At 38.9% G+C, this 24754-nt stretch overlaps 1 protein-coding gene across 6 annotated transcripts in view; it reads right to left on the bottom strand.

Moving 5' to 3' along the window:
* The window catches only part of tenm4 (teneurin transmembrane protein 4), a 188938-nt gene that overhangs the window by 36070 nt on the left and 128114 nt on the right, over positions 1–24754 (bottom strand). For 4 of the 6 annotated variants that reach the window (XM_047820862.1, XM_047820860.1, XM_047820858.1 and 1 more), the window contains 8 exons: positions 22232–22378; positions 20377–20593; positions 15845–15964; positions 8248–8509; positions 4114–4381; positions 3249–3392; positions 745–994; positions 28–48 (listed from right to left, as the gene is read on the bottom strand). In XM_047820862.1, the coding sequence (XP_047676818.1) occupies positions 28–48; positions 745–994; positions 3249–3392; positions 4114–4381; positions 8248–8509; positions 15845–15964; positions 20377–20593; positions 22232–22378 (1429 nt within the window). The remainder of the gene's footprint in view (positions 1–27; positions 49–744; positions 995–3248; positions 3393–4113; positions 4382–8247; positions 8510–15844; positions 15965–20376; positions 20594–22231; positions 22379–24754) is intronic. The other 2 variants (XM_047820861.1, XM_047820859.1) reach the window with 1 other exon arrangement.

Here is a 24754-nt window from a genome sequence, read left to right on the forward strand (position 1 = left end):
GAAGTGATCCTTTCAGAAATCTCTTACCTGTGTCTGAAATCTTTATTTCTGTATCGTTTGATAAGAACAGCAGGAAAAAAGAAGGAAGATAACCAAAGCATTAGCGGAGGTTAGGATTGGCAAAGAAGTGTTAGACGTGTGTTAGTATGCAGCTCATGCAGGAAAGATATCAAAAATAGAAAATGAATATGAGAAATCAATGATCATATTACCTATTCCAAAAGCAGAAAAATATATAAGTAATTTAACCCCTTAAACTCCATGGTTACATAAGCTGCTCCACAATTAGCCATTAATTTAACTGCAGATATTAAACAGTTAATAAGAGTCACTGCGTTATATGCTTTAAGATAAATAACAGGCGTTTTTTAAATAATAAGCTAGGATTTTAAGGGGTTAATTTTACAGAATGGACAGAGCCAGAGAGATTACAGCTATAAGTTATATTCTCTCTCTCCCACACACACACACACACACACACACACACACACACACACACACACACACACACACACACACACACATATGTATATATAGTGTGGTGTGTTTTACTCCATCTTCTGGTTCCACCATTTCAAAAACTCTCCACACCTGAGCCCATCCCATTTAACTCTGAGTAAAGCTCTCCGGATTTTAAGCGTAGCTGATAACCGCTATCTGTCAGGTAGCTTATCTCAGAGGTCTCAAAAATAATCAATAACTGTGTAGTGAGTGGGAGTATGTACTGTAGCAGACATGATGTACCTAAGCTCCAGAACACTGGTGACATTCCCAGTGGTGAAGATTCGACGGACGTAGTTAAAGTCACCCACAAATAAGCTGCCGTCTGAACCACAGGCCAAAGCTACAGGAGCTAGAAGCTTATTCCCATCAGCCAGACCGTTACAGCTTGGACAGGAGATGCTGCGCCTCCGCCCGTTACCCATGATGCTCCCGATGACTGGGGGCTGCTGGGAAATAAATACATTCTCCCCATTGCCTTTGTGCAGGATGCCTGTAGGAGATGACAGATGATGATGAAGCTAGTTAATGCAAACTAAGCAAGAGATACCAAAAAGCATTTAACAATAACATGTTATCAAATGTATGGGGGTATGAATTTTTTTTAAAGTATTTTTGGGAGCACATTCTCTTCTTCCTCGTGATAAGATAAGAGTGCAGTAAGAGAAGCCATGGGGTTTTACTGCAGATTCAATAAAATTGAATTCAATTCAGCTTTATTTATAAAGGCATCCTCCTGTCATGGAGCAACAGGATTTCTGCTTCTCCAGGAGAAGGCATTTCATATTATTACCAGAGCTGAACGAAAGCAGATCAAGGGAAACTCACGTTTATTGGCTGAGTCTTCTCAGTCCATTCATGACATGCTTTTGTCAGGTTTACCTAAAATAACGTCTACTTACTATAACATCACTCCATCACTGCTTACTCTTTATGAGGATCTCAAACCCAGATTCATATTTTTTTCACTTAACCTGAGTTGTGCATATCTTTTTATCATGTTTGGCAAGAAGAGATCCCTTTAAAAAATTAAATAATAATAATAAAAAAATCATTCTGGTGATTGTAGCTGAAAACCAATAATCAACACTAGCTTTCAGAGCTCAGAAGAAAAGCCAAATATGATTATAAATCCAATCCATGTCTCTGAGTGGATCAATATATCTGCTGCAGGGGCTATGGTGAACATTTGCGTATAATTTCATGTCATCGTCTCTGGCCGATGAAAATGGTGGGATACTTAAAAAGAATCATTGTTAAGAAAATAAAAAACTGTGAGCAGAATTATTATTATTACATATTCGTAAAAATAAAAAATATTGCAATATAAATGTAAATGGCATGTTCAACAAAATGCTTGTTTCCTTATGATCTTACATGCACTAACCCAGAATCTGCAACAACTCAGCTCTACAGAGAACTTCAACCAGTGGCGCTGTAGTCAAATTTATTCTAGTCGTCTTATTTGTGAATAACAAACTCTCTCTCTGAGCATTGTGTATTCCATACATACAAATGAAATATACAGTAAACTGAGAGCGAGCGAGAGGGAGCAAAGTAGAAGAAGAAGAAGATTGAATGAAGGAGATATCTGACGGTGAGCCAGAATCAGAGGAAGTCCTCTTTCAGTGCAGTTTGTTCTCTCGCCGACTGGATTTGCTATCAGTGACTGATCGAAGTGCCACCTGCGCTCCACACGCGCCTGTAAGTACGCCTCATTTCCTGTGATGAGTGCGTATGGACGTCTGTGAGAGAGCCTGCGCCTCGTTGCAAGTGCCGAGTTCGCGTAGCTCCCGTCTTTCAAAACCAATTCGGCAGAAGGATGAAAAGTGACCTCCCACCAAAAAGGCATAAAAAAGACAATAAAGAGAACCAGAGTGGACAAAATGGCCTTTTCATGTCAGAATGTCAGTGAAGTTCATGGAGCTGAAAGTGGAGGCTGGTGAAGTGTGGCATTAATTATCCGTCTACGAGTAAGTATTTATTTATATATCAGAATTGAATGTGAACCAGTGTGTAGACTTTTTATTGTATCAGTCTGCATCTTTCAAACTGACTAAAATACAATTATTTGCATTTCCCATAAAAAGTCCTATTCCACTGGATTAGCCTAAAGTTATTACAAATAGCTATCAAATATATTTACATTTTAACCCCTTAAATATGTTTATCACGCATGTCTTCTGTCTACTCTTCTGCTGTGTCACACTGTTGTCCCATTTTTTTTGCAACGTCCAATATACTGTATAAACTGCATATACAATATAAACAATAAATAAAGCTGAACAGAGGAACGCTTGTAAAAAACAACAACAACAACAAAAAAAAAAAACACTTGACTTAAATTGACTTAGACCTGTTGGTGATTTGGGAATTAACAGCCTCATTGCACAGGTCACTGGCCTTTATTTGATGAAAAGATTTTGTCCTTGGTGGCTCCTTTATTTCTGAATACCTTCAATTTTCAGACATTTCTCACATCTTTTTTACTCTGGCTGTTGGGTCTGCATGCTGTTTTTGCTTTGCTACTGATTTAAATCACTGGCTTTCATGCATCAGCCCCTAGTAAAATTCTAGTAAAAGTGTCCTGCATCACCCCATCAACGATAAATTCAGGAAGTCATGACCCGGTTGGTTACCATGTCAATCCTCCTGATTCTGATTCTAGTTTGTGTTGACATTTAACCCTGTCTAGTTTAAAAAGAAAGAAAAAAGACTGTGTGTCTGGGATGTGTGCACAAGCTCACCGCTCTGAATGTTGAGCGCGTGGTGTTTGTCTATGCTCCAGCCCCCCAGGTTGGATGCTGTGCTCTCGTAGCCCTGCAAGATTGCTGTCCTCTTCTCCCACAGGATCATATCTGGACATGACTCATACTCGAAGCCCACAGACACTGTTGAATCACAGCACGCCAGAGTGAGTGTTTACTTGGAAATTTCCACAGTGTTACAACTGACGATGATCAGACATCTGACATAATGATATTATAACAATATGTTTTTAATGATCAGAAATAACTGAACTGAATTCAACCGGTCACTTTATGTATATAGATGTTAAATAATTATCCAATGCTAAAAGAGTTTTGTGATATTAATATTCAATAGATCTGGCTAGATTCATTACAGGCTTTATATATTTATTTTTTGCTCCAGACACTAGGTGAACCCATCTATCTATCTATCTATCTATCTATCTATCTATCTATCTATCTATCTATCTATCTATCTATCTATCTATCTATCTATCTATCTTCATTTCATTTCATTTTTTGTAGTTATAAGACATACATTATTTCAAATAATTAATATATTATTATTATTATTATTATTATTATTATAAATAATAATACAAATACAAATACAGATAATAATAATAATAATAATAATAATAATAATAATAATAATAATAATAATAATAATAATAATAATAATAATAATAATAGTTTAGGATACTTATTAGGAAAAGTTTGTTGAAGGAAAAAAAAAAGGCTTAAGTGCACGTCACATCACTCCAGTATCTGTAAGTCATATACCCTTACACACTGAGAAACAAACTTAATGAAGCCAAATCACTTTTTCTTCTTTTAAACAACCACATGACGATTCGCTCACCAAAAGCCTCGGACAAGCCGTACACCTTCTGGCTGTAGACATCAGTCTTGTCCCAAATGAAATCGTATGAGAGGCTGGGTGCTGCTGAGAACCACTTCCTGAAAAGTCGTCCCTCCACGGCCACCATGAGATGCACCTTCATCAGGCTGAAAGGGATGACCGCGTGGGTCAGCGTGACCCTCAGGACCGACTTATAACCCGCTGTGCGGCTGCTCAGATATCCCAGGCGCAAATCAGTTCCGGGAATACGCACGTCCTCTTGAAGAGCCTGCAGACGAGAAGATGACTGATGAACCCAGTCCAAAATGTTATCAAATCTCTAACAAAAAGATCAAGAATGGACAAAGTGTCCAATGTGTGCAACCTTCTGAGAGTTGACTTGGCACTAAAGCAGATGCTCACAGCTGGAATGCAAACAGGACCCCGATAACAAGACGTGAATAAACCGTGCATTGGCACAATAAAAAACATTTCTGCTATGAAAGCCGTGTGAATCACAGGAATCACAGATAGACGTCAGCATTGAGGAAAAGCAGTGGAAGAGCAGTGCTGGATCTCCCACAAAGGCCTAGTGCACAGAATTGATTGGTTCGTTAGTTTTCTCCTTACAATCTTTTTGACGCACACTGCAGTGCTCTCATTAAGTCACCACATGTAGCACTTTGCTTCTCAGACAAGACCAGAGCAATTAACACAGTCAGTGACTCCTTCACAAATGCACAGATAAAGAGGACGACAAAGGAAAAGAAGGGTGTCGGCTAAATTGTGCTCGTTTGTAAATCCTAATAATGACAGCAGCAGAGAGTGCAGACTGTAAAAAATGCAGGACGGTGTAAAAAAACGAGTAAAATATCACAGTAATCTGTGTGTGTGAGTGTGTGTGTGTGTGTGTGTGTCTGTGTGTGTTTGTGTTTCTGTGAGTGAGTGCATGCCTCCAGGCCACTGAGAAGGAGTATGGGAAAGACAGTGTCTGATATTAATAGGCCAGACAGCACTGCATGTTGCACAGAGCCATTAATCTTGTATAGCAAAGTGGGAGGCAAAATAATTAGAAGGAAACACATGGACACAGATACACACTCACAGACGAATACATGAAGGAATAGGCAGAAAAACACACAACACATTAGGAATTGTCATTCAGAAATGGATCAGCGAGCATATGGGCATATCTGCATCCGCAAACATCGTTTCATTGTCACGTTGACAAACACAAACACTTTAACCACCTGCACCGAAGCCCTTGTTGCCCTGCGACAAAGGAAATAATTATCTTTAAGGGAAAACATGCAGCTTTTCACTAGTGACTGCAAACTCTGCATACAGAAATTCAATAAGTGTCTGCTTTCTGCTAAACTTAATTATCCTTGCTCTGCAAAAATCTTGTACCGTCAATGACACTGTGCATCTCCAACCAATTACAAAGCCCTGATGAAAGTGTTGCCACTAGCAAGAGTTGCTTCTCCATTCCAGCATGATGTATGCTCTATCTAATCTGCTTCCTCTGTACATGAGGGCACAGGGTGCTCTATCAGTGACTACAGCTGGCATGGAATGAATCACAGACGCAGTGCAATAGAGGGCATACAATCCATTTACAGAGAGCACTAAAGGGCCAGATGTGTTTTGTTCCGTCTGTTAAAAGCTAATAGCAACTGTTCATCTAATTAAAGCTCTCCCAGTGAGAATCTATACGGTTGCTAATGAACATTAAATGCAAAACAGTGGAAGATAAAGAGCAACACTGTCCACAGTGTCTAATATGATTTGGACATTAAAAAAAAAAAAAAGCAACTAGATTTAGCCAGCTCAAATATCCTGGTGTCCTGTGGTGTGTTTTTACATCCTCTAGTAAGGCAAACTCAGGTCTCTTCTTTATGACTTAAAAGCAAATAGCAGCTATTAGTATAGTCTCAGAAAGAAAAAAAGGTTTGGTGGTCTAGGATAGCATTAAAAGCTCAATGCTTCTTAAGAAAACATGGACAGTCCCTACTGGTCCAGGGGCTCAGTCTAGCCTGGTCACTGCTGAGGCTCAGGGTCGATTCCTGGGCAAAGAACCAACCTAGCCACTGAATTGGTGGATTTGCTGTGGTGACCCTGAACAGGAAGCAACTGAAGTACGACAACATTAAAAAACAAATATAATGTATATCTAAATACATTTCGAGAACAAATGTTTTCATTTACTCTGAGACACCCAAAGCTAACCAAAGGATCTTTAAAAAAACAAAAGAACAGAAAACAAACTGATGCTCATGCTGCTGCTGATCACACAGCAGATGAACATGTTTGGGAGAAAGAGATGTCCGGAGTCTTCCGCATAAATGAGCTCATAGATACCCGTGATTGGCTAGAGCTGCTGTGAGTGATAGAGGTGAGAAAGAGCATGTCATCCCTCACAAGGCCTACAGTATATTGCATCATGTGCCTCTTGACACGGATGGATACACCATCACCGGGATCTGAACTTGTGACCTCTTGATCTTAGGGTCAGAGTTTTTCTACTGCACCCCCCACGAGGCCCGTAGAAATGATTTATTTACACTTTAAACCTGTCTGGACTTTCTGCAAAGATCATATTCTGTATATAAGGAGCCAGCTTGACAATCCTGATGTAGACTATGAAAAAAGGGGGCTTTCTAAAGTTTTTATAAAAATACTTATTATCTTTATAATTTATTTATTGCATATTAGATGAAATGCAATTAAATCGACAAATCGCTGCTGATTTGAGGGAATCAGTGCAACTGGAATAGAATGCTAAACTTTTCTTCTGCTGGTGAGATAAGTGTAAGAGAAACATGTCAAGAAAACCTGTAAGCCTCACGACTGTATGTGGAAGAACATGACAAAATCTCCCAGAGTGTCACACAAATATGCTTCTAGATACTTCAGTAGCGGGGAATTCACTCACAATTTAATAAAAAAACGAACATTAAATTCAAAGCAGAATAGAAAATACAGAAAAATGCAAATGAAAGCAAAGAAGCCGCTTCCTGGTTGTGAAATAATAATAATAACAATAATATCAATAATAACAATAAAATAATGTAAGGCATTAGTTTCTGGTATAAATTAATCATTTATAGGTGCCACAAGGTGGTTTTATTTATATTCTACCCTGTGTGAATCCCAGGCCCAGGATGCCTACAGTTTCTGCTGAACCCATGGGTTGCCTGATATGTTTTTGAAGAATATAGAGCCTTTGAGAGCGTCTCCTAAAACGCTGAACTGCCGTGAGTTGTGTGACTTCCTGTCTTGACTAACAGGAAAAAGAAAAACGAGTAGAAAGAAGGAGCGGAATCCTAGAGAAATGCTCCATCATGAACGCTCCAGATGTTATAAAACTGGTATTAAATTCACGTATGCCATTAGAGCGAATTGTAGTTTTCTATAAATACATTCACAATCCAATAATGTCATCATTTTTCAATGTCTGATGATGCCATAAGGAATTTATAGGAAGATAAACCTGCTAGAAATTCATAGGCAAGCAGATGTGGGGGTTTTATCACTTTTTAAAAACATCTTTAAACGATTTCATCTGACAAGACATACGCTCTGATTTTTATTTATTTATTTATTTATTTGCCAGCTTACTGTGTAGTAATTGGTTGTAAGAATTACCGACACCTCAGTGCAAAAGGAGAAGGAATCAGCTTTTGGAAGAGGACCTCAGATAGAACTGTGTAGTCATTTTATGATGGATTTTAAGCAGAAGTTGGAGGCAGACACGCTGGTAGGTTCATTTTTAAGATCAGATTTTGATTTGAATTTAATTGCATTTTTTAACAAGTGTGTAGAAGATCTGAATAAATCTTTCTGCTTTACTCAAATTTCCAGTTAATTTAATCAGAATATTGACACTGCAGGTCTATATTTATTCACAGCACCAGCAATGCATGGCATCGGTAATCAAACCTACTTTGTGAATATGAAATGGATATAAAATGGGCTGGAGTTATTGCGGCTAGAGTCACATCTCACTACAGAGGTGTACACTGGTTGAGCTGGTGAATCTTTATGTGATGGGAAAGGTGATGCTTGAACTAGTTAACAATAGCTTCTAGGTTTCATCTCAGCTCAGTTTTGGTAAATAAGAGTTTTTTGGGCTCTTCATAGATTGTCACTCACCTGGATCTCAGGTACGACGATGCCTCTGTCCTGACAGGCCGAGGCGAAGGCGGTGAGAGGAGCGGGCAGAACTATGGGACTGGGGCGTGTGAAGCTGCTGAGGTCACAGCTGGGGATGTCGTTCACTTCGTGCCGCATGACCACTGTGTCCATGACAAAGAAGCGAGACCATGGCAACCACAGCGTGTGCTCTTGCATGATGAACGGCGCACGCTCGAAGCGCAGTGCTACGGCCACGCCCCCGCTGGAGAGCAGGTCAAAACTGCAACAGAGTCAGAAGATTACTGTGCTTTAGTGCAACTGTCACTCTAACATTCCACTGAGAGCCTGGATCGCTTCCATCACACCAGAAGAACAAAAAGACAATGTTCACTCACTCTGTCACACCAATCATTTCTTGTTTTAGTGCATGTAGGGATCTGTAATGGTTTTACCACTTGTGGATTTTAACATGCTTCTTTTCACGATACAATCTGCTCAGTACGTGCACCGTTTTCAACAAAACACCAGCGCAATAGATGCAGTGTGATTAAGAACATTACAAATTCAATACTCACCCCATTAATTAAACATACAAAATGTTACATTACATGCTAATGCAATGATTCAGCATGCAATCGCATTACAATAGCGCAATTCATTTTTTTGAACGTGTCAACACTAGGCTTTTTATAAACAACATATTCGAACTCTATCCTAGGCACCCTAAGGGGATTTAATTGTGATTGTAATTAATTATGCATTAATTATTGCTGAAAAGAACGAGGCTCCAGCTATTCAGAGAGCTTGTTTTTTAATCTACTGGCTTCACAGTATGCTGTAAAAACAATAAGCTTCTGGCTCTTTGAAAGATTGAGCTTTTTAAATCTAAATTAATATAACCATTTAAAAGGGTGGTGCTGAAAACTATCTTTTTTTTTATTTTTTATGGGAAATTAAACGGGCACAGCCCTGCCACTGCTACACCATATAATTGTAGCCTCACTGTGCAGCAAAGCCACAGAGCAATGAAGCATCTGCATTGAGTTTTTTAGGTTTTATTTCAAGCTCCCTAAAAAAATGATTACAGAGATACTCAGACATCATTCTAATCTTCAGCAATATCACCCTCCAGACTCAGATCTGGGGAGCGGTATCGGAAAGTCAATGATAGCGATTCTTCTGTAATACAAGACATAAAATTAAACAATGCAAAATATGTAAAAATCTAGGCACATTACTTTCCTTGATTAAATAGTGATAATCACCTTTTAATGCCTAAACTCTGAATAGTAGTTTATGAATACGACCGTTTCTCGTTTTGTTGTGATGCTTCAGACGACAGATTTTGACTAATGCCACAAATTCTGAACATTGAAATTTGATGCAAAGAATAAACAAATGTTTTTTTCTGTATAACTGTCTTTACATAAATATTGTCAATCATGTTATGTCATCTGTTCACTAATCAGGTCCAAAAAAAACAAAACAAAACAAAGAAAGTCTGTAAAAAAACGCCCTTCCGAAGCTTGTGCCTCTAACACTGTAAAATGTCTATGATCTGATCAGCTGCTTGAAGTGAAATGATTCACACGAACACATAAAACTGGTTGAGCTGAAACAGGAAATCTGCTAGAGAAACATAAAAAAATAAAATAAATAAACGGATGTTTTCCCCTATGTTTATTGGCTCTTCTAATTTTTTTTTAATTATATACATACTTAGATTTTAAGTATGCAGTTTATTCTGGTGAAATACTTTCCCAGGTCCGCATCAGGTCTGCTAGTACGAACAAAATCTATAAGAGAGAATCCCCAAACATGTTCTCTCCGCAGGTCAGATGTTCTGCACTTCACAACAAGACCATGAAGGTGTAGTAGAGAAGATTAAAGAAAAAATTAAAAAAGGACATCTTTAATGTTACTTTTGAGCACAAAAAACAAATTAATATTGGTGATCAGAGAAAATTCATCCGTCCACTTTATTGTGAAGTAGAATTTTTAAAGATTTTTAAAAAGCACACATTCTGGGGGAAGAGGAAACGAGGCCAGTGAGTGGATATTGTATGAATTACAATATCACTTATTGATGTATTTATTGATAAAGATTCTAAAAGCTCTTTACTCTATGTCACTTTTGTAAAGGTGACTGCCGAATGCCATAAATTTAAATTTGTGTATGATACAATATGACTCATAAAATAGACTCAAATAAAAAAATAAATGCACTAATTTTCCTAATAAATAACCAAAAACAGCAAACACATTCACACATATTTCCAGAGCATCTACTGTACACCAGCATTGCACAACTACTGCTCTTAATAAGCCATTAGTAGAAGGTGATGTGGAAACCCTGGGGAGGACGCTGGGACTGTGTGGTCGTGAATCTCCAGGCCTCCAATTTAGAGAGTGAATGTGCAGCCAAACCCTCACGCTGCCTGGGCATTAATTCACCGACATATCCCTGCAGACTGTCTTCTGATACATAGTGTTCATTGGCTGAGTCTGTAAACAAAGGTCTACTCTGCCCTTGCCATGGTGCCCTTGCTAAAATGGGACCCTGTGTGTGTGAGTGTGTGTGACAGAATACTGTAGTAACATGCGTGCTTTCATGCTGCCCCTAAGCCTGTGGCGATCTGCAGTCACAGCCGGTCACACACACAAAGCCCAGCCGGACGCATGCACATAAATCGCACACCTACAGGCTGCAGTGCCGATCAATGAGGCCTGTTATTAATCACAAGAAGCACCTCAGGCTGAAGAAGTGACACACACTATAATTCTCCACAGCATCACTCTCTCTGTTTAGGATTTCATCGGGGAAGCGAGTGAACCCAAAGGGGTTAACTGGATTAGACCACTAACATGAATAATCGGTCCGGCTTGGTCCGGCTACACTGCCCGCAGTCTGCTCGTTGATGCAATGACTGACTGATTGCTTTCATGTCCCCTTCAGGGAATAAACATGACTCCATGTGTATGTTCAGAAATCTTTATAACACCCTGCAGAACATGCCTAAAGCTACACATGAGGCACTGATCGCAATTAAACACTATTTATACCGTACGTCTGGGTTCAACACATGGATTCTATAATGCAGTTTGAATAAAGATGGTGATCCACATCATCATCCACCCCTGACAGCATCAACGGTGTATAGTCGAGAGCATCTCTGGAAAAATTACACACAAATCTACTTTCATGATCTGTGTTAGCTTTTGGTTTGTGAGGTTTTATTATATGATACCAAGATCGGTTGCAAATAATATGGGTCATATTAGCTACGTGCTAATTGATGTCATACTTCAGAGAAGCAAAGCCACTGAGCTCATACTGCAAGCATGATCAATTCATACTGGCTGAAATACTCTATTTTTTGAGGACTTTATTGGTAGATGTACTGTCTGAGTGTTTTCTGTGTGTGAATGAATAGCTGCCTAAAGGTGCACATGACATTCCATGAATAAAGTTCGTTAGCAAATATACAGAATAGCAAAAGTTAGGCTACTGTTTAATATATGTATATACACATACACGGGTAACAATGAGTTTTATTTTAAATCAACATCATGTGTTCAGTTCATGCCTCTTTAGAATAAAACTCATTGTTACCCGTGTATATGTATATACATATATTAAACAGTAGCCTAACTTTTGCTATTCTGTATATTTGCTAACGCAAGCTTTTCTTTCAGCTGTAGTCAGCACATAAGTAACTAATGTAAAAAAAAAAAAATCAAAAATTCTATTGCTGTCAGGTTTTTCTGCCATACAATGACTACAAGCTCTCTGTAAGCATAAGAAGTCCATCTAAGATACAGTTCTGAGCTAGCGAGAGATGTAGGTTATGCAGGTAATGTTTACCTTCTGTTCTAGTAGTGTGACAGACTAACAATAGCCTGGATAATAATCAAAAATAAACAAACAAACAAACAAACAAATAAAAATAAAAAAGGTAACCTAACTAGTTAACAAGACGGCTAGATAATTAGCTGCTTTTGTACTGCTTTAATGCTTTTAGCTGGCTACATGTCTAAGTTTCTTTTATACTAAGTTTCAGATCAGCTAGATAAGATACTATAGATGTTTTAGATTTAAATATTTCAATCTGACACACAAGACCATGCTCAAGTAATGCAGCTAACCACAGGCGTAATTTCCGGCAGTGAGCAAGATCTATTATTTCAGGCTAAAGCAGATTGGTGTTACACCAGAAATATGAATGAGATTGATTTTCCAAGGCTGAATGTAAGCTTATTTGCCTTTTTTTTTTGTGTCACACCCCTCACCACTGTCATATGAGAGCTTACTCATAATGAAGGAATCTCTGTGGTCAGTGTAAGTCTTGGTTGAGTCGGAGAAACTGTTTCAGTAGAGGTTTAGAGGAAGGAGACTGGTGGAAAGAAGAAGGGCTTAAAGAATGAAGAACACATCATAAAAATGAGTGAAGGCAGCCTTCCTCCATTTCTAAGTGGCTGAACAGGTGCATTTGTGATTTCACGCCGTGCTGAGCATGTTTCGCTAGGCTTGACTACAGAGCAGTGGGAGAGAGGCAGTATTTATACGAGAAAGCGTATAGAGAGAGAGAGAGAGAGAGAGAGAAAGAGAGAGAGAGAGAGAGAGAGAGAGAGAGAGAGAGAGAGAGAGAGAGAGAGAGAGAGAGAGAGAGTGGGAAAGAGGCAGAGAAAGAGTAAGACTGAGTAGAGGAGGGAAGAGAGTAAATGTGTGGGATAGGGGGATGCAATAACCGTAGCTGGAAGAAAATGATCAGCTGAAGTCGGTAACTAGAGGATGTAGAGGTTTTGAGTGGTAGCAGGAGGATGGCATTTCAGCTGAGGAAATGACAGAATGATAGATAATAAACAAATAGATCAGAGTAGAGCGGTGCTGAATGAAACAGGAAAAACAGAACCAGGAAAAGATGCTCAGATTAAAAGGTGTATTTCGTTGTGTCGGGTGGAAAGGGTTCATGAGATTTGTGTGTGCGGATGTGTCTGTGTGTCTAATTGAAAAATTAAATTTGAATGGGCTACTGTACAATGCAAAATTCATCACTTTCTTTGTCAGCAGCACAAATTTAAAGGTGCAATCAGTGATTTCTGTTCACTTTTTTGCTTGTAATATTTGATTCCACTCCGGGGCAAAACCTTTCTACAAACTGGTTCTATAATTGTGTGGACCTCCAACATCCAACCAATCAGGACAAAGAGGCGTGTCCACTTTTCTGTCAATAACAGCAATTTAGAAAGCTTCACCTCTAGCACAGGAGTGGAGTCATTCTAGACCATCCACATCCATCACTCCAGGGCATAACTTTGGAGGAACACTGAAGGGAGAGGCTGTACTGTTTGAATTTAAAGTTTCTCAACAGCTAGCTTTCATTAACATCACTGATTATACCTTTTATGGCTAAGCAGGTGCTATAACCTTTCTAAACAGACATTCCTCAGAGATGCACCACTGAGTCTCCTGCAGGAGATTCAGCAGGTTTTGTGGAGCCTCTCTTTAACCCTTTGATCCGTTGCTATCTTCCTCCTCTCCAAATATCTTTTCCACAGCTTTGAGTTGTGTTTGGAGATGCTGCGCATCATACATTACTCTAAAATTTCAAAAAGTCACGGTGGCCTTTTGACTCTCTGTGTATACTGTATATCACAATAAATAAAACATCTCATATACAAACAGACAGAATACAACCTGAGCTAACATTTGATTTTGATGAAAGCAACTTGAGTGTTGCTGATTTGAAAAATTCACCCCTCTATGTTCCCTCCAACACCCTGTCCCTGTAATACATTTCTGTACCGTGTCTTGGCTAGAACACCAGAATGCTAGTGTGAGAGGAGATTAGAGGAGATTAGCAGGTCGCTACAGATGCCTCCATGCTATGATCAGTTTGGATAGAAGTAGTCATTTTTATTTTTACAGAACCAACCTCACCTTAAAGCCATAGTTTACTTAAGCTGCTGAAATGTCAGGAAATGTGTCTTTGCCAAATAATAGAGTATATAAAATTAATATATCAACAATCATTTGAAGACTTTGGCAGGAAAGAATTAGTATCGGGTCCATGGCCAACAGAGTTAGTTCCTCAGGAGCTCTCGGTTGAAAAAATGTTGTAGAAATTACATTATTTACATTTACATTATTTACTGTCCAGTGTCACCCAAATGAGGATGAGGTTCCCTTCTTAGTCTGGTTCCTCTCAAGGTTTCTTCCTCATATCCTGTCAGGGAGTTTTTTTACTTGCCATCATCGCCTCCGGCTTGCTCATTAGCAATAGATGTTAGCGATATATATTAACTTAATTTTAAACTTTAATTATTTATTTATTTATTTATTTGTTTGTTTGTTTATATATTTTTCTGTTTCTATACTTCTGTAAAGCTGCTTTGAGACAATATGAATTGTTAAAAGTGCTATACAAACAAACCGAATTTAAAGTATATATATATATATGTATATATATATATATATATATATATATATATATATATATATATATATATATATATATATATATATATATATAAGTATATACAATAATAATAATGAATAATATCATTTTGTTTATAAAGCTCCTTTCTTGGGTCCTAAGGAAGCGGTATAGATACATCAAAGTTATCTTATAAAACAATTCCACTGAAATTTAAATAAAGGCAAATAAATAAAAGAAACAGTAATACAATTTAAAAAAAAGAGGAAAGATGCAGGATTATATAACTATGAGACAGCAAACTAAAATGTAGAAAGCACAAGAAGACAAGATGCAAATGAGTTACTGGGTGGGTGGAAAAGCAAGCGGAAAAGATGGGTTTTTATTTGTGTATTAAAAAGATTGAAGGGAAAAGCAAGCATAGAGAAATCCAATTAATTAAGCTATGAGTATTAAGGCAAGAACGTCGTCAATCCAAAATATAATGGCTAATATATGTTAATGCTTTAAATACATTAAAAGTGTAATGAGAACTTGCTAGTTGTTCATGGGTTTATTGGTGGAAATGTAAAAGCTGAGAGGAAAACTTTGAATAAGTAAAACTTGACGTTATCAGCATTCGTGTTACTAATTTTGTACGCCTTAAAATAAAGGTTATCTTAAAATATACCTCATATTCTTCAAGATGGAGGCTATTAAAGAAAAACTAGCTTAGGCATTTGACCTTGTCCTGACCTTGACCCTGTCTAGATCAATTGCACAATCTATTCATCTCGTTCTTAAGGATCTTGGATGGATGCACGGACACGCTCGTGAATGGACGGATGACAGATGGGTGGACACGCGGTGAGTTGGACGGATAAACCAATAACACAATGATTCCTCCACCTTGTGTCAAAGGCATTTTTGAAAATATAAAACAGAATGGTGATCTTAGCCCCTGCTCGTAATCTCTAAAAATCATCTTTTACTTGCACTCAGGCTTGTGTACACACATATAATATCGGGAGGATTCCCAAGCAGATAAACTTTCTTTATGTCTGTTTCCATTAATATGATATACAGGATCATTTCCAACATTACAACAGATCGCTTTAAAACAAAATGAGCTGATCTAGGTCACCTCGATAAGATGCTAACGGCACACCAGGGATAGATATTTACAAAGAATATCCTACCTGCCATCCTGCCTGGTGATGGTGTAGCCGTAGGCAGGGTTGTTGATGAAGCTGATGTTCACTCCCACCAGCGGAGTTCCGTCGGATGTGACCACTTGCCCTCGGATGACGCAGGCGTGACTGCAGAGAGACGTGAGCACAAAGCCAGAGAGTCAATCCGAAACTCTGCCGTATAATATTCCTCCAACATGCAGACACATAGTGGCACTGTGCACCTCATGTTACCCCATTTCTAATTGCGTAAATAATGAATTCAACCCAGCCGACAGCTCAGAGGAGACCACAGTGGGGTTCCCGGCCTTGAAGGAGAAAGAGATAATGAGAAGAAGAAAAGGGTGTTCATAGAGAATGCTTTATACTCTCATCCTCATTAAAACAGGGTCTTCTGAGAGGAGAGAGGAGAGAGGACAACAGTGCGGGGCCGAATTGGTGATTTCAGCCACTCTACTTGAGTTGGAAATGATCTTGCAGTCGAAAGATGTTATCTGTCACCTTGGCCGAGACGTGGCTTACGAATCAATATTAAAAATCAATCAAACACTTCTAATAGTTCTGAACTTGCAGCAAGAGGCTTAACTACAGGATACAAGTGTTATGAAGTTCAATGTCACATGAAGTAGAGCTTACTGGATGCTTCATAAGATATTTAGCAAGTAAACACACTGTACATCAAGTAGGCTTTTATGCCTGTGTTATGTCCAGCGGGTCTCACTGGTGTCATTTAAGAAGCTTGATAAAGTACAAATAAAAACATCAGGCCCTATCAGACTGAAGAAGAGTTAGCTCTTAAATATTTGCCACGTAGCGGAAACAATTAACACTGGTGTGTAAAAGGGCCGCCCTCGTCGTGTCCTTACTGCAGGCAAAATCATTCACCTAACAAGATCCTGGTCCCATGGAGCAGGACTTTATGCTAATTTAGGTGGTTTTTCTCCTTCAACAGTCCTTGATTTAGCTTTGCTTCTTTATAAACAATATTAACACAAGCACTCCAAACCCAAACCCATGAAAGACTTGTGGTGTGATATGAGAAAAAATAAAGAACGGAAGAGAGTGCAACAGTGTGTCACAGCCAGTTATTCATGTTTTAGTGGTCTTTTATTATGGAGATCAACAGAAGTGGAACTATCTTCATGTATGGCAGGGCATGGCTGAGCAGGCCTTGTGTAGCACTGATACTGGGGATAATGAAGGATTTTAATATTGATATTAAACAGAGACGCAGAGCTAATACAGGGAGATGGGAAGAGAAAGAGACAGACAGTGAGAAAGGGAAAGAGAAATGTGAATGATCACAGCTGTATAAAAAAAACCCTCAGCAAACTTCATGAAGTGCAGGAAACTGGAGGGTTTATTTATGGAGAGGTTTACTGGTTCAAAGGGACACGTCACAACAACAGATCTAGTGCGGCTCTAACTCTGCTGTGCTCTGCAGGAAAGCTGAGAGCAGTTGGACTTTTCACTGCCACTAATGGGCAAAATAATAACACATTTCAACTGGAGTTGAAGTGCAGTAAAACAACACATGGGGAGATGCTGACAGTCTCATTATTTCAAAAGGAAATAAACTGCGTGCTGGATCTGCCTTGATCTCAGACGTAGACTTTAGCCAAAAGAAGTATTATCAAATCTTCTTTTGTTAAATTTATATCTAAAAAATCTGCTGTGTTAACTGGTGCTATTTATTCACCAATGTTTACTGTTTTAACCTAAAACCGATTCCGTGATGCTACAAACCGAGAGCATCGGAGTAACGTTCAAAAAGGTTCTGTTACAGAAATCTGTTCCAGATGTGCAACTAACATGAATAAAATGCTCACCATTAGTTAAACCATTAGTGATTAGATCATGACTATAATTAAGACAATTGGGTACGTTTTTGTCTTGTAGTGGATCTTCATGTTACCAATTTTGCCATTTAACAAGGACTACAGAGACTTATCTTTTGTGAAACTGTATATCTCTTTCTCTGTTTGCCTTTTGTTACCATTGTTAACAAACCGATAAGAGTCGCTGAACTATGGGCTAAAATGTTTTAATACATTTATCAGCTCTGCCTCTATTTTTACATTTTTTTAACAGTATATTAACAATGCAATCCTCTGAAAACCTTCTCTGGGTTAACTTCAGGACAGCGCTCCTCTAGGTGACGACCCCGAATTCAGACCCTTTTCTACTGCTTGTGTACGGACAGATTTTTACAAGTGCAGCATCTTTCCAAAAGAAGCTGCCTCATCATTACCTCAGCCAATTACTTTTAAAGCGCAGGAAAACGAACACATAAAGCATGCTGCAGCCCTCATTAGAAGTGCATTAACATGCATAAGAGTTTCTCTTTAGCACGGCTATATGCCAGCTTTCTAAAATCGGCTAAATGGAGAGGAATAAAATGAAGAGTGTTCTTTATCTCCCTCATCTCCCATATCAAACAGGACAAACACGTCTCCCTAACAGTAGTGAAAACCTCTGGTATCAGTTGCTGCAGCATTGCTGTCGATCTCACGTTATGTTTGTCTGCATGTGCAAACATGTGAAACAACATAAAATACTGGAAATAACAGAAGAAAAAAAAAAATACACTGTGTTGCACTGTTGCTTTTTCAGCCACATGCTCTCAAATGATGCAGTCTGGTGTATTAAGTGTCCCATTAAAAGCTCGGTGGCTTTTGCGTACGGCGCCTCAGAAGCAATTTAGTCGCAGGACGCATCAGGAAAGAGGACTCTGACATGAAGAAAGGGGGAGAGGATCAATACAGAGGGGCTGATCAGGTGACGACCAGGAGAATGTTTCCTGCTGGCACATCCCGTGTCGGAGTGTTCCCTCCGAGCTCGAGAGCCTCTGCCAAGCCTTCTCAGTTCTGTCAGCAGAATGAATAGTGTTAAATAATATATAACAGCAGATATTTTTAGATGAGAGGAGACAAAGCTTAGGTCTTGTGGTTCATAGCTGCTTTAGATATTTGTTCGGTCTTATTCGTTCACCGTGTTATTTGATAAAATGGTGGACTTTCTTCTCAGAGTAATAAGGTGAACCATTACAAAACCTCTGAATGTCACTTTTGGAAAATGTCAGCTCTTCGTCCGTGAGTATGCACTGACTTGTCCGTAAACGGCGCTATCAGACGCTGCCTTCTTGGCATCTTTTGTTATGTGCTCCAGTTCGAGGAAGCTTATAAGCACCAGACCTCTCGATATTAGTGGCTGAGGGTGCAATGACTTGGTAAAGTTTTGTGAGGGCTTAGCTGAGAAAAGCCAGAGGAAGTTAGAGTGGGAGCAGAAGGGGGAATTAGGCTATTGGCCTTGACTTTGAAGTGATCAAAGCAACATTAGAAATGGATCAGAAACGAGCGTGATTGGACAAACTGGAGATGCTGATGTACAACGCAGAAACCATTTGGCTTTAAAGACTCGCTAAGTTGCATTGCTCTCTATGGTAAATTATGGCATTTAGGGCAAAGGATTGAAAACATCACACATGCTCTAAAAATATGAATAAAAGACCTCTTTGGCATATTAAACCACCGCCTCAAGAAGACAGATTCGGAATATTACTGTGCAGCTAAGCTTGACCCTTAGAGTCATCCTCCACAGATGCTCTTTCTTATGGGTTCCTTTCTTCTACATTTCCAGCACTTATGTTTTTTTTCGGTAGTGTGATGAATGATAAGTGAGAGGGTGGTCTGTGAGTTCTCCAAGTTGCTGCTTTTCCTTTCTTCCTTGTGCCTCTGCCTATTATGTTGGTCTTAAATGAGCTTAGGAAAAGCGCGGGGAGAAGGAGGGTGCAGAGAGATTCGCAAGCATGACAGACGCAAACACGTCGCCAAAGAATCCCAGTAGACTCTAAAAATGTAAAGGGAACAAGACAAAGACAGTGAGACTCTGAGAAGTCACAAGAGACACAGTGACAGGGTTTTTGTTCTCTCTCTCTCTCTCCAATCTGAGGCTGTGTGGATGAGATCTATGCCCTGTGTTGCTTATGGGAGAGCTACTCGAAGACATTTCTGTATGCTATAACTCTCGAAACGTGCCAGTGAGTGCAGCCTGTGTTGTTGCTGTACTCCTGTGATCCGATCTGCAATTCTCAGCTAAATAGTCTAAAAATAACGCGCAATGCGTACGCTCCAACATCTTCAGAGGGAACAATAGAACAAGCCAAGGGAGATATCACACTCTGAAGATCTCCCCAAGATAGAATCAACGTATCTCTGTGGGCGTTGTGATTAGTTAGTGATCATTTTCTTTGAGTAAATTGTGTTCAGCTTGGGTAAAGTTTTGGTTTATTTATTTCTTTTTTCTATTATTAACATTTAACAAAGGGCATGAAGTCATTTCATTCATCCATTCATTTACTGCTACCTAATCATTCATGATTGCATCACTTACCTTATTTTGACAGATTTTTAATCATCTATATTAATAATAGTTGTTATGTCATTGTTGATAATGCTAATGAATTAAATGGCGATCAATGCTCCAGGCATCTAAAGAGAAATCTGTATTAAAACCCACTGTAAAAGCATTACTCCCCTCACCTAGCCTCGAAAGGGTTGGGTCCAGGAACGACATGAGTGCTGTCTCTGCCCACCAGGAAGCGCACACGCTGGTAGAAGGAATGCAGGTTGCTTGGGCCAGAAGATGTCTGTGTCTCCTGGATGATGTCCAAAGGATCAGGAGAACCCACGCACAGAGATGTGACGTGACATGACGTTTGCACGCAGCAGTCCGGGTCCATGCAGTCGAGCAGGCCGTCTGAAGAAACCAGATAAATTCGTCAAGTGTTCAACAAACAGGATTTCGGTTTGTGACGCATGTATCATTTAGATGACTAGTGTTAAACAAATTCTTCTGCAGTTTCTTTGCAGTAGTCTTTAAGATGATTTAACACTGGCTGAACTAAAGGCAGCTGATTTTTATATCATTACAATCTACTTGTAAATAAATAGATGATACATACTGTATGTACATAAATATACCTGTTTTTGCTTAAGTTCAAATGTGTTGTCTCGATAAAAAAAAAAAGTAAAAGAAATACTTTAAAACACACGTATAAGTAAAATGCATAAGAAAATCAATGCATTGTGTACATTTAAAATATAAACCATTGGCTGAGATAGCTGGCCTTAATACCAAGATAAAAAAATCCATTTATCATCCAAATGATTTTCAATGATGGCAAAACGCAGAACAATGCGAGTTCAGAAAGAACTGTTTTCATTCTTTACACTGTTAGAAAGAACTGTTCTTCTGTTTACTACTCTACAACTGAACAATGTCACTTAAAGACACCTTATAAGAGGCCCAATTTCTCATGCCCTTTCTCCTTTTTCTTCCTTTTTCCTTTTAATCCTCTCTAACACCTCTTTTCTCCTCTGGCCACGTTCCTCCTTCCTGTAATTCAGCTCGAATAATTCAAGACTCCTGACCAGGAGAGGGACACTTTAGAGCTCTGAAATGGGTCATGTCTCCCTCGCTCTCTTTTTTTTTTTCTTGGTCGTAGTTCTCAGAATCCACTTTGGCCAGATGGACAGAAAGACAAAAATAACACGTCTCCTGGCAGACATCACACTGTTGCTTCTTTAACGCCTGCCTCTGCTGTCACCGAAGAACCAATTCATAAGATCTTACAGCGCACGTTTGAGAGTGTTTTGCTGCTGAATAGACACTTCTGGAAATCTGAATGCCTTAATGTGCCAAGTGCTTTGGCCTTATATTCAACAGTATGGTAAATGAGGGAGAGTGTAATTTGCACATTAGCCCAGATTCCGTATTGCTCCAGCACAGATCATCCTACAACAACACATGTTTAGCCTTGAGTCTGAATGTGGAGGAATTGTCAAAAACAGAGAAACAGACTAAAACAAGATATTCGCTTGTATGAAGTGCAGGGGCAGTGTGTTTGTAGATCACGGCCAGGAGCGTTCCCCAGTGGCGGCGTATATCCCTGGAGCCAGTGTGTTCTCAGGTCTTGGAGGATTTTGTCAGAGGCACAGGCTGCGGCTTATTTCTGGGCTTTGTGGGAAGCCTACCCTGAAGCTAGTGCATGCTGGGGTTGGAAGGCTCAGGCTCTGTGGGGTTTTGTATGCTTGCGATCTCAGCTTAAGGAGCTTTAAAAATCTAATTCTCACTCGACGTGGCTTCACTCTCCTACACTGAACGCATCCAAAGGCAGGTCCGTACACATCTGTGGTTATTTAAGCAGCTACCTGATCAGTGAATAGTGCAAATGCTCAGACTTAAGTAGAAGACAAAACCAGGATGACAGGTTCAAAACAGTTCCATTTCAGGAGATTTAAATAGCAAAGATGAACAAGTTCAGATAAATTGAAGAGATAAAAAAATGAAAGCTTAAATAGGATGACAAACTATTGCAGACTTGTATATGTTTACCTCCGTCATTGTCTTTGGCGTCACTGCAGGACGTTTCCATGGAGGTGTCACAGCCTGTTCCTCTCCAGCCCAGCTGGCACACGCAATACCAGCCGTTATTACCCAGCGTGCACCTGCCGTTGCCGTTACACAGACCCGGGCAACCCTCTGTGCACACACAAGCACAATGACCATGTTAATGCTGGAGAATCCAGACTGAAAACAAACTCATTATCTATAAATGAGTCCAAAACATATGCAGATTAAATGCAAAACAGATAAAAAAAAAAAGGGGGATGAAGTTTAGAGTTAAGGTTAAAGTTTAGCGTAAACAGAATGGATATTCTCCATAAGACTCAATCTCATGATTGAACTGCTTGGGACAGAAATGGGTTGAATGGTGAGTCAGAAATAACTGCCTTTGACTCTGGGTGATTAATTTTGATACTGTTTGTTAAGCTCCTCATATCCCTTTGAAGCAGACTCCCTTTGCAGCATTTCTCTGAATCAATATACTCTCATTAGTGCTGCAGAATGGATCTAGCACTGTACTGTTTATACAGGACAAAAGATGAAGAGAGAACCTGGGAGAGAGAACCGGTAATGGAGAACAATGTTGGATGCAGCAGTCGACCTCAAATCCATCATGCGTTAGGATATTTTTAATGCAAAGCCTGCTGTAAGATGAGGCTCTGAAAACCTACATGATTATTAAAATCAGGGCATAAACATTAAGCCTGCATTTAAAAAAAACAAAAAAAACAAAAACGATTTCCCTGGTTCTAAAATCTGATTGGCTGGTCTACCCTCAAAGCTTTTGTATAATCCTCTACATACAAGCCCCTTTGACAGCATCACAGTAAGTGAATTCTTTAATTGAAAAATTGAAATATGTGCCAGGATTTAAAAACTGTTCATCAGATAGTCCAAATTTTGTCTGTTTTGTTGCTAAGCAACAAAGCCTTACTGTTTACAGACTGTTTTGCATGTTGGAAGAATTGCTAATAATATAATAATAAATTAAAGACTTACAGAGCTCTGTTTTTTTTATATAAATATATTTTTTGTCATGGCTATGAAAACAAATCAAATCAAAACAAATCTACAAATAAATCACTGTAACACACATTCTCTCATGGCATATTGCTTTGTTTTTATACCATATCCATGTACTGTAGCTATCAGATAATATTAAGCAGATTGGAAGATTGGCTATAACATTGGAAGCATCTAGTCTAATAATGGATTGCTTTGAAATGCTATTATATTATTAGCCTTTTATACAAAAACTGTATAAAAAATGTAGCGGCAACATTAAAGGAACATTTGAAATGTTCTTAAAAGGTTCCTACAAACTTAAAATTCTAATGATTGTATTATATTCTGTACCTTAATATTATAATGATTTGATAACATTCATCTGACCAAAAATGGTTCATTTCTGTCTTTGTGTTCAGTTCCTCTCCGTATTGTGCTGGAATTAGTGCGGCTGGCTGCAGTGTATGGAGATGTGGAATAATGAGTAGGTGTATAACGATGGAGATTCAGCCGTAAGCTGAACGAGTCTATCAAAGCCCTGTTGCTTCTCTTCAACATTTCCCTACTGTTGATCTCTGTTAACTTCTGATGCAAATGTTGATGAAATGCCGAAATGCTGCATCCTGACATGCTCTAAGTAACCAAATATCCACTACACAAACACTGTGTAACTGGTCCTGATTTTGCTGGCTACGGCCACCAGAGCGACGGTTTCACAAACACGGCGCACGACAAAAACGAAAAAAAGGGAAAGCGTGATTGTGGGTTTAGAAGAGAAGAAGAAGGTGGATGTTGCCTGATAAGGAGAAAAATGAGATGCTTTGGTGCTTTTTAAAAGGAAATGGCTGCATGTTGAGAAGCATGGAATACGATCATATGAGCTTTGTGCAGTCGCTGTAGTGATAAGGCGGCGCAGCGTATGAAGCCTTTCAGAATTCTACGTTATGAGTGCAGTGTGATGTGTGCCGAATGAATGAAGAAAGTCCTGCGTCTGAAAAAACCTGATTAGAAGCTTGGCTTTCCATCTTGCCTAAAATAACAATAACTTTTAAAAGATTAATTACTTTGTTACAGAAGATATATCAGATTTATTAGAATTTTGTTGTATTACAGTTAAACAAAAAAACTTCCTTTTTTTTGACTGCAGAAGCTTTTTTGCCCAACATTTGCTTCTGTAGTTTAAGACTAGAAGCAGACTAGAATGATGTTTAAGCACCGGCCTGTGAGCCATATATCTTTGGTGAACATTTCTAGCCAAAAGCTTGGGAATGTTAAAAGTTCAATGTTCAGTTTTCAGAGTTTGCCTCAACCTTTGGATGTAATAAAATTTAAGCATAGTAAAAGTTTCCTAATGTATTTTAATGGAAAAATTTGCATAAAGTGCTTCTTTTCAGAGCAAGTTTTAGTCGCTGAACTAAAGGCAAGTTGACAGTATCATATCTTTAGAAGTTACTAGACAGTTTTTTAGTGAACATGGTTGTCCATATTATTGTACATCAATCAGAG

The sequence above is a fragment of the Tachysurus fulvidraco genome, chromosome 11, assembly GCF_022655615.1.
Source record: "Tachysurus fulvidraco isolate hzauxx_2018 chromosome 11, HZAU_PFXX_2.0, whole genome shotgun sequence".
In the NCBI taxonomy this organism is placed as follows: Eukaryota; Metazoa; Chordata; class Actinopteri; order Siluriformes; family Bagridae; genus Tachysurus; species Tachysurus fulvidraco.